The following is a 10,179-nucleotide window of genomic DNA, read 5'->3' on the forward strand; positions in this document are numbered from 1 at the left end:
CAAGCTATATGTAGGGCATCACCGTTGTCAATGGCTACATCCCATCCTCTCAGTGAAAAAGGTCCAAATGCTCTGTCACAGCACGGCTAATCATCTGTCGGTTCTCAATCAGGTTGGAATAGAATCCCTTGATTCTTTTGCGTCTGTCACTAACGCCCAGCCTTCAGGAGTTTGAAGCTCGTCACAGTCATTCAATCTCGGAATCCTACTCGGAATACCACAGACAAGGTTAGACTTTCCGGATTCACATGAATGTCGCCATCAATCTAGCTTATACCACGAAGATTCTGTTTAAGGAATCCAAGAGATATGCGCCCGGCCTAAGGTAGAATGGAAGTCATTGTCAGTCACGCGCGTTCATAGGTGAGAATGATGATAAGTGTCACGGATCATCACATTCATCAAGTTGAAATGCAACAAATATCTTAGAATAGTTATAAAGAAAATTGAATAGAAACAGTAGTAATTGTATTAAAACTTGAGATATAGCAGAGCTCCACACCCTTAATCTATGGTGTGTAGAAACTCCACCGTTGAAAATACATAAGTGAAAGGTTTAGGCATGGCCGAATGGCCAGCCCCAAAACGTGATCAATAGCCTCCTAAGATGAAGAATAAAACAAAACTGAGACCAAAGATGTCTAATACAATAATAAATTATCCTATTTATACTAGACTAGCTACTATAGCTTACATGAGTAAGTAATTGATGCATAAATCCACTTCCGGGGCCCACTTGGTGTGTGCTTGGGCTGAGCTTGATCTATCCACGAGCTGAGGCTTCATTTGGAGTTGAACACCAAGTTGTAACGTGTTTTGGGCGTTCAACTCCGGGTCGTGACGTGTTTCTGGCGTTTTACTCCAGACAGCAACATGGAATTGGCGTTGAGCGCCAGTTTACGTCGTCAATTCCCAAATAAAGTATGGACTATTATATATTACTGGAAAGCTCTGAATGGCTACTTTCCAAAGCCGTTGAGAGCACGCCATTTGGAGTTCTGTAGCTCCAGAAAATCTATTTCGAGTGCAGGGAGGTCAGATTCCAGCAGCATCAGTAGTCCTTTGTCAGCTTCCTATCAGAGTTTTGCTCAATTCCCTCAATTTCAGCCAGAAAGTACCTGAAATCACAGAAAAATACACAAAATCATAGTAAAGTCCAGAAATGTGAATTTAACATAAAAAATATTGAAAACATCCCTAAAAGTAGCTTGAACTTACTAAAAACTACCTAAAAACAATGCCAAAGAGCGTATAAATTATCCGCTCATCAGTGGCCACACCAAACATAGCTCTTTAGCTAAGTTTTGCAACCCAATTCAATTAATGTTAATGAGTGAACCCAGTAGCCTTGCACTTCCAGTAAAAAAAACTAACTAACAAACACTTTAAATTTTAACTTCCTAAGCTATCAATCACAAACTAATTATGGAAAACTTTAAGATTAACTGAAACTTAAGCTACCTAAACTAGCAATCCTAAAACTACTTCTAGAAAGCAGGAAATCGAAAGGATATGAATGTTGGGGTGATTCCCAACCAGTGCTTTTTTAATGTCATTAGCTTGACATTCCTCCATATTTAGTTGAGGTTGTAGCTCACTCTTTGCTCCTTCAAAGAGTTTCCCAAGTAATGTTTGAGTCTATGGCTATTTACAGTGAAAGTTCTCTGAGTTTTGTCCTCCATGAGCTTTACATGACCATAGAGGGATACTTTAAGGATGGTAAAAGGTCCTGACCATCGAGACTTAAGCTTCCTTGGGAAGAACTTGAGTCTTAAGTTGTATAGTAGCACCTTTTGACCTTCTATAAACTCTCTTCTCGCTATCTTTTGATCATGCCACCTCTTAGCTTTCTCTTGTAGATTTTGGCATTTTCATATGCTTGAGATCTGAGTTCTTCTATTTCTTGTAGTTGCAAAATCCTTTTCTCCCCAGCAGCATTACCATAAAAGTTTAGTAGCTTGAGTGTCCAAAAGGCTTTGTGTTCAAGCTCAAGGGGTATGTGACATGCCTTCCCATACACCAGCTGATATGGGGTCATCCCTATTGGTGTTTTGAAAGCTGTCCTATATGCCCAAAGAGTGTCGTCTAGCCTCTTTGACCAGTCCTTTCTTGAAGCTCCCACAGTTTTCTCTAGGATCATTTTTAGCTCTCTATTAGATACCTCTGTTTGCCCACTGGTTTGAGGGTGATAAGGTGTCACAACCTTATGTTTCACTCCATATCTTAAGAGGAGGGCTTCCAATGGTCTGTTGTAGAAGTGACTCCCTCCATCACTAATAAGAGCTCTGGTGACTCCAAATTGGCTAAAGATGTTCCTCCTAAGGAAGTTCATAACTACCTTGTTATCATTTGTTGGTGCTGCAATGGCCTCCACCCACTTAGATACATAGTCCACTGTCACTAGAATGTACTTGTTCTAGGAAACAACTAAAATTCTAGGAAACTACTGTGGAATATCATTTTTCTTGGGTAGATTGCCAATTCTTTGGCATTCATTGTACCTTGACACCAATTCCTTAGCATCTTTGAATACTGTTGGCCAAAAGAACCCACATTGGAGCACCTTTGCTGCTGTTCTTTCTCCACTAAAATGGCCTCCATATGCAGATCCATGGCATCGCCACAACACTTCTTGCCCTTCTTCTTGTGAAATACATATCCTCAAGATTCCATCAACACCCTTTTTGAACAAGTATGGCCCATCCCAGATGTAGTGTTTAGCATCATTGAGTAGCTTCCTCCTCATGTACTTGTTGATGTTGGTGGGCAACTCCCCAATAGCCTTGAAGTTGGCTATATCAGTAAACCAAGGGCTTTCTTGAATCATCATCAACTGCTCATCAGGGAAGCTTTCATTCACTTCAAATTGTTGTGCTTCATCTTCTTCATGTGGAATTCTTGAGAGGTGGTTAGCCACCTTGTTCTCTGCCCCATTCTATCTTTTATCTCTATGTTGAATTCTTAAAGTAGCAAGACCCACCTTATCAACCTAGGTTTGGATTCTTGCTTGGCCAGTAGATATTTGAGGGCTGCATGATCAGTGAAAACAGTAACTTTAGAGCCAATAAGATATGATCTGAATTTATTAAAAGCAAAGACTATGGCTAAAAGTTCCTTCTCTGTAGTGGTGTAGTTTCTTTGATTCTCATTGAGAACTTTGCTAGCATAGTAGATAACATGTACTAGCTTGTCTTTCCTCTGTCCTAGAACAGCACCAACAGCAAAATTAAATGCATCACACATCAATTCAAAGGGTAGATCCTAGCTAGGTGGTGCTATAATAGGTGCAGAGGAAAGTCTGTTTTTAAGTTCATTAAAGGCTAACATGCACTCTCCATCAAAAACAAAGTGGGTATTTGAAACAAGTAGGTTGCTGAGAGGTTTAGCAATCTTTGAAAAATCTTTAATAAACATCCTATAGAACCCAGCATGTCCCAAAAAGCTTCTAATTGCCTTGACATTGCATGGTGGAGGCAATTTATCAATTACTGTCACCTTTGCCTTGTCCACTTCTATACCCTTTTTGGAGATCTTATGGCCAAGAACCACCCCTTCAGTTACCATAAAGTGGCACTTCTCCCAGTTTAAAACCAGGTTGGTTTCTTGGCACCTCTTCAGCACCAGGGCGAGGTGATGTAGGCAATCAGAATATGAATCCCCAAACACAGAGAAGTCATCCATAAACACTTCTATGAACTTCTTAATCATTTCTAAAAAGATGGAGAGCATGCACCTTTGGAATGTTGTAGGTGCATTGCACAATCCAAAGGGCATTCTCCTATAAGCAAAGACTCCATAGGGACAAGTAAAGGAAGTTTTCTCCTGGTCCTTGGGGTCTACAACTATTTGATTATAGCCAGAGTAACCGTCCAGGAAGCAGTAATATTCATGTTCTGTAAGTCTTTCTAGCACCTCTGATGAGCGGATAATTTATACGCTTTTTGTCATTGTTTTTAGGTAGTTTTTAGTAGGATCTAGCTACTTTTTGGGATGTTTTTATTAGTTTTTATGCGAAATTCATATTTCTGGACTTTACTATGAGTTTGTGTGTTTTTATGTGATTTCAGGTATTTTTTAGTTGAAATTGAGGGACCTGAGCAAAAATCTGATTTAGAGGCTGATAGGACTGCAGATGCTGTTGGATTCTGATCTCCCTGCACTCGAAGTGAATTTTCTGGAGCTACAGAACTCTAAATGGTGCACTCTCAATTGCGCTGGAAAGTAGACATTCAGAGCTTTCCCTCAATATATAATAGTCCATACTTTGTCCGAGTTTTGACGACGCAAACCGGCGTTCAAACGCCCCTTCTCTGCCCAATTCTGAAGTCAAAACACTAGAACTGGCATAAAAGTTGGAGTTAAACGCCAAAACTGGCACCAAAATTGGCGTTTAACTCCAAGAGAAGTCTCTACACATGTAAAGCTCAATGCTCAGCCCAAGCACACACCAAGTGGGCCCGGAAGTGGATTTCTGCATCATTCACCTATTTCTGTAAACCCTAGTAGCTAGTTTCATTATAAATAGGACCTCTTACTATTGTATTTTCATCTTTTGATCATCTTTTGATCTTTTGGAAGACCTCAAGGAACGTCCACCATTCAGTAAGGAGTACCCTAATGAGGAACCAAAGGAATCTGAGGCTCGTATAGAGACCATAGAGATTCCATTAGACTTTCTTTTACCATTCATGAGCTCTGATGATTATTCATCTCCTGAAGAGGATGAAGATATTGTTGAAGGGCAAGTTGCCCAATATTTAGGAGCAATCATGAAGTTGTATGCCAAATTATTTGGTAATGAGACTTGGGAAGGTGAACCTCCCTTGCTCACCAATGAAGTGAATACATTGGTTCAGCAAAATTTACCTCAAAAGAAACAGGATCCTGGTAAATTCTTAATACCCTGTACCATAGGCACCATGACCTTTGAAAAAGCTCTGTGTGACCTGGGGTCAGGGATAAACATGATGCCACTCTCTGTAATGGAGAAATTGGGAATCTTTGAGGTATAGGCTGCCAAATTCTCATTGGAGATAGCAAATAAATCTATGAAAAAGGCTTATGGAATAGTAGAGGACGTGCTAGTGAAGGTTGATGGCCTTTACTTCCCTGTTGATTTCATAATCCTAGACACTAGGAGGAATGAGGATGAGTCCATCATCCTTGGAAGACCCTTCCTAGCCATAGCAAGAGCTGTGATTGATGTTGACAGAGGAGAGTTGATCCTTAATGTGAATAAAGAATGCCTTGTAGTAAAGACTCAAGGTTCTCCATCTGTAACCACAGAGAGTAAGCATGAAGAGCTTCTCCCAATACAGAGTCGAATAGAGCCCCACATTCAAACTCTAAGTTTGGTGATGGGAGGCCACAGCCAAACTCTAAGTTTGGTGTTGAGAGATCTCAACCATGCTCTGAGTATCTGTGAGACTCCATGGGAGCTCACTGTCAAGCTATTGACATTAAAGAAGTGCTTATTGGGAGGCAACCCAATTTTATTCTAATTTTATATATGTTATTTTATGTTTTCTTTTAGGTTGATGATCATGTGAAGTCACAAAGACACTCATAAAAATAAAGTAGATGTCGAAAATAGCACACCCTGAAGGAAGGATTTACTGGTGTTTAAATGCCAGTAAGAGCAGCACAATGGGTGTTTAAACGCCCAATCTGGCACCTTTCTGCGTGTTTGAACACCAGAACAGGGCACTAGACTGGCATTTAAATGCCAAAACAGAGCAGAAAGCTGGCATTTAAATGCCAAAATTGCACTCTAAGGCGTGTTGAACGCCAAATTAGAGCAGGGATGAGAAATCCTTGGCCCCTCAGGATCTGTGGACCCCACAGGATCCCTACCAACCTCAACTCACTCTCTCTCCTCTTCACACCTTTCTACAACACTCTTCCCCATATACCCTTCACCAATCACCTCCAAATCTCTTCCCCCAAAAACCCCATCCTCCATCTCCTCCATTTTCTTCTTCTTCCCCTTCTTTTTTTCTTCCTTTGCTCGAGGACGAGCAAACCTTTTAAGTTTGGTGTGGTAAAAGCATCACTTCTTATTTTTCCATAATCATTTATGGCACCTAAGGCTGGAGAAACCTCTAGAAAGAGGAAAGAAAAGACAATTGCTTCCACCCCGAGTCATGGGAGATGGAGAGATTCATTTCAAGGGTCCATAGCTCAATAGTAGAGCATTTGACTGTACATCAAGAGAGCCCATTCATGGCACTCAACAAGAGCATGAGGAATTCCCTTATCAAGAAATCCCTGAGATGCCCCAAGGGATACATTTTCCTCCACACAACTATTGGGAGCACCAAAAGCACTAAGGATGGAGCAACAAAGGCAAAGAAGAGACATTGAGGAGCTCGAGCACTCTATAGAATTTTCAAGAGGAAGATGCCCCCCTCACTAAGGTGGACTCATTCCTTAATCTCCTTGTCTATTTATTTTTTTTTTCGATTTTTATGCTGTATGTTCCAGCTATGTTTGTGTCTTCATTACATGATCATTAGTGTCTAGTGTATATGCCTTAAAGCTATGAATAAATGAATCCTTCACCTCTCTTAAAAGAAAAATATGCTTAATTACAAAAGAACAAGAAGTACTTGGATTTCAAATTTTATCTTGAAACTAGTTTAATTAGTTTGATGTGGTGGCAATACTCTTTGTTCTCTAATGAATGCTTGAACAGTGAAATTGTTGGCTCTTGAAAGAATGATGAACAAAGAGAAATGTTATTGATAATCTGAAAAATCATGAAATTGGTTCTCGAAGCAAGAAAAAGCAGTGAAAAAAATTGGCGAAAAAAGAAAAAAGAGAGAAAAAGCAAGAAAAAAAAGCCAATAGCCCTTTAAACCAAAAGCCAAGGGTAAAAAGGATCCAAGGCTTTGAGCATTAATAGATAGGAGGGCCCAAGGAAATAAAATCCAGGCCTAAGCAGCTAAATCAAGCTGAAACAAGATGAAGGCGATATTCCTTGGAATACTTTTAAGGACGAATTTTATAAGAAGTATTTTCCGAGGGCAGCTCATGATGCTAAGGAGATGGAACTTATGCAGCTGAAACAGGGTAATACAACTATTGCAGAATATGCCCGTAAGTTTGATGACTTGTGCCGTTTCTCTAAGATCTGCCAAGGGAATCCTGCCGACTTTGAGGAATGGAAGTGTCTGAAGTTTGAAGGAGGACTCCGAGAAGAACTGATAAATTCTGTTGTTCCGCTAGAGATACGAAATTTTGCTGAACTGGTGAATAAAAGTAAACTAGTGGAAGAATGTTCGAAGAAGGCGGCGATAGCTCGAGCAGATCGTAGGGAGGCCTCACGAAGAGACCTTATTCAGAATTTAGCCCCTCAAGGTTGCAACTTTAAAGCCAATAATCAATATCGGCACCAAAATAGGAATCAACGGAATGGTGATTTTCTTGCTCGCAACAACAATAACAACCATAACTATAATCTGGGACAGGAACGAGGAGGTCAATCTCAGGGTATTTCGATATGCTCAAGGTGTGGAAAAGATCATGGTAATAGACCTTGTCAGTATGGAACAAACAATTGTTATACTTGCGAAAAACCTGGACATATGGCCAGGGCTTGCCCAAATAGGTTTGTTCAAGATCCAGCCAGAACCCAACTATTAGGACGAATATCTACCATGACTGTTGATGATGCTCTGTACTCAGACTCCGTGATCCAAGGTTAGTGTTATGTCAAGACTTGCTCTTTAAATGTACTATATAATAAGGGTATAATATATTCCTTCCCTTCATTAACTATTGCGCATAATTTTGGAATTCGAAGATAAGGTAAGGGACGATTATCCGAGCCTGTTTACAGGTAAAGGAAATTTTGAGGGCAAAATTTTCTTTTAGGAGGGTAGAATGTAACAACCCCGGTTTTCGAGTACGCGAGATCTTTTCTGAAAGTACGGAGAACTCCGGAGGATCAGTAAGGGGAGAAGCTCTGATATATTATCAAGTATCTCAATCCTAATTGTCATTATGTCATCTTTAAGCTAGAACCTTTTATGAGGCAAGCTCGATAATGCAGTTACGAAGAACATAGTTTTTGAACCGTATCGGTTAGGAGTTTTGATCCGGTTTTTCGTAAATAGTCTCAGTTTGATGAACCGGACTCGATTCATGAGAGAAGAGAGATAATAGGGTAATATCATCATTATATGAGTATTAGAAGCTTCTTGAATGATATTATAAGGTTACCTGGTCAGTTTTAGTTAAAAACAGAAAATCGGTTTAACCGGGTTCACAGTTTACTGGTGCAACTTAGCACCAGCACTCTCTGATGACTTTAGCAATGCTAAGGCCTCATACTAAGATGACTTGTCATCACTAGGGTGTCATGAAATTAATCTTGATTATTTGTGTTTGAGTTGGGTGAATGTTGTATGATTTGGTTGTGCTAAAAATTGGTTGTATATATGACTGATTTTTGGTGAAATTTTGGTGAAATTTTGATGAAATTTGATGAAATTCAAGCTTAGAGTTTATGTTCTTGGAGCTACTGGAAAAATGAAACCCTAGGCTTAAATTGAGTTTTAATTTGTGTTAAAATCATGTAGAAAAGATGGGATTTTAGTGGCTGGGAATTTATTTTGAATTATGGTAAAAATCGGTTACTGAAAAGACTGAAAAACGAGTAAAAACAAAGAAAGAATCTGAAGAATTTACGAAGAATATGAAGAAGACGAAGAACACATTGAGTGTGGTGAAGAACACTGAAGAACACCTTTTAGATCTTAAAAAGGGCAAGGTTGTAATTCTTTTGGTGTCTAAGGGGTTATTTGGTAATTTCTGAAAGTTAAGATGGTTAAAGTAGAAATATTAAAAGTTATCGGGGTAAAAAGTTAATTTTAAAGGTTAAAAATTAAAGTGGGGTCATTTTCGAAAATTTAATAATAAAATAATAAATAATAATAAAATATTAAATAATAATATTTAATTAAAAATAATATTTTAATAAAAATAATAAAATAATGCGAAAAAGGCAGTTTTCTGTAAAAGCTTTAGAAAGACAACTTTAAGTGCAGAATCTCATAGTTACCTTCATAAAACACTTAGGGAGTGGTAAGAACATATTAGTGAGGCAAAGATAAAAGAAAGATAAAAGTTAAAGGAAAGATAAAAACCAAAGAGAAGTCTGTAATGTTTTAATAACAGAAGAACAGACAGAAACTAGCGAACGAACTAGGGCAACGTAGTTAGTCCTTGAGTTGCGACTAGGGTTAGGTATTATATGAAAAGTTAAACTGTTTCAGTATAGACTTAATGAACCTATACTTGGGACAGGCTAACTATTCATACCGAGATTTACATAAGCTTTAAATACATACGTTAAGCAGAGAAAAGAGTAACTAGAGCAGAGTAAAGAGATACAGAGAACAGAGTAAAGGGATAATGAGAAAAGAGTAATATAACAAAAAGAATAGAGGAGAAGAGTATAAGAATAAAGAGTTAAGCCTTGTGGCACGATGTTCTGTTGTATGTTCATCTGCTGCTTTTCCATTGGCCCTAGAGGTCCTGTAGGCCCAAGTTCACCTACAGTGAGTTGTTATTCCTGTAGGCCGAAGTTCACCTACAGTGAATATCAATTGTGCATCTCAGGGTGTTGCTCCTGTAGGCCGAAGTTCACCTACAGAGAGTTATGATACCTGTAAGCCGAAGTTCACTTACAGGGGCGCCTTTTCTGTAAGCCGAAGTTCACTTACAGAGGTGCCATTTCTATAGGCCGAAGTTCACCTATAGAAAGTTGTTATGTTGTGATTGAACAGAGAAAGAAAGAGGTAATGTATAAGAATGTGAAAGTGATGATGAATAACGAGATTAATAATGAATGATGGTAATGATAATGATTATGTGATGATCTGCTGCGTGAAGGCAGTCAGATAGATGGTGGTACGACCACTGAGAGTGCTTTCCTGGGATACTTAGCTATAATGCTATTCTGTAAGTCAGAGGACTCTTACAGAGGTATCGAGAACACATGACTAGCATATACTCCTGTAAGTCAAAGGACTCTTATAGTGAGAGTGTGTGTATGCTCTTGTAAGTCAAAGGACTCTTACAGAGAGTGTGTTGGGCAGATATAAGTTAACTAGCTCCGCCATGCAAGTCAAAGGACTCTTGCAGTGGGTTGCTAGTGCTGCCCTGCAAGTCAAA

The 10,179-nt window shown here is 39.1% G+C and overlaps 1 protein-coding gene across 1 annotated transcript; it reads left to right on the forward strand.

Annotated features, from left to right (window-relative positions):
- Positions 1 to 7,046: 7,046 nt before the first annotated feature.
- On the forward strand, positions 7,047 to 9,857 carry LOC107489621 (uncharacterized). Its single transcript, XM_016110374.1, has 3 exons — positions 7,047 to 7,701; positions 9,584 to 9,708; positions 9,792 to 9,857. Exons 1-3 carry the CDS (start codon positions 7,047 to 7,049, stop codon positions 9,855 to 9,857), a joined length of 846 nt encoding a protein of 281 aa, XP_015965860.1.
- Positions 9,858 to 10,179: the final 322 nt, after the last annotated feature.

This window comes from Arachis duranensis, chromosome 5, assembly GCF_000817695.3.
Source record: "Arachis duranensis cultivar V14167 chromosome 5, aradu.V14167.gnm2.J7QH, whole genome shotgun sequence".
In the NCBI taxonomy this organism is placed as follows: domain Eukaryota; kingdom Viridiplantae; phylum Streptophyta; class Magnoliopsida; order Fabales; family Fabaceae; genus Arachis; species Arachis duranensis.

What these genes read in the sequence shown, in the direction of transcription:
- LOC107489621 (XM_016110374.1), top strand. Translation starts at nt 7,047, where the DNA reads ATGGAACTTATGCAGCTGAAACAGGGTAATACAACTATTGCAGAATAT. An exon ending in CTCAGACTCCGTGATCCAAG is followed by an intron (nt 7,702 to 9,583) that starts GTTAGTGTTATG and finishes TTATTCCTGTAG; the next exon opens with GCCGAAGTTCACCTACAGTG. An exon ending in CTTACAGGGGCGCCTTTTCT is followed by an intron (nt 9,709 to 9,791) that starts GTAAGCCGAAGT and finishes GTGATTGAACAG; the next exon opens with AGAAAGAAAGAGGTAATGTA.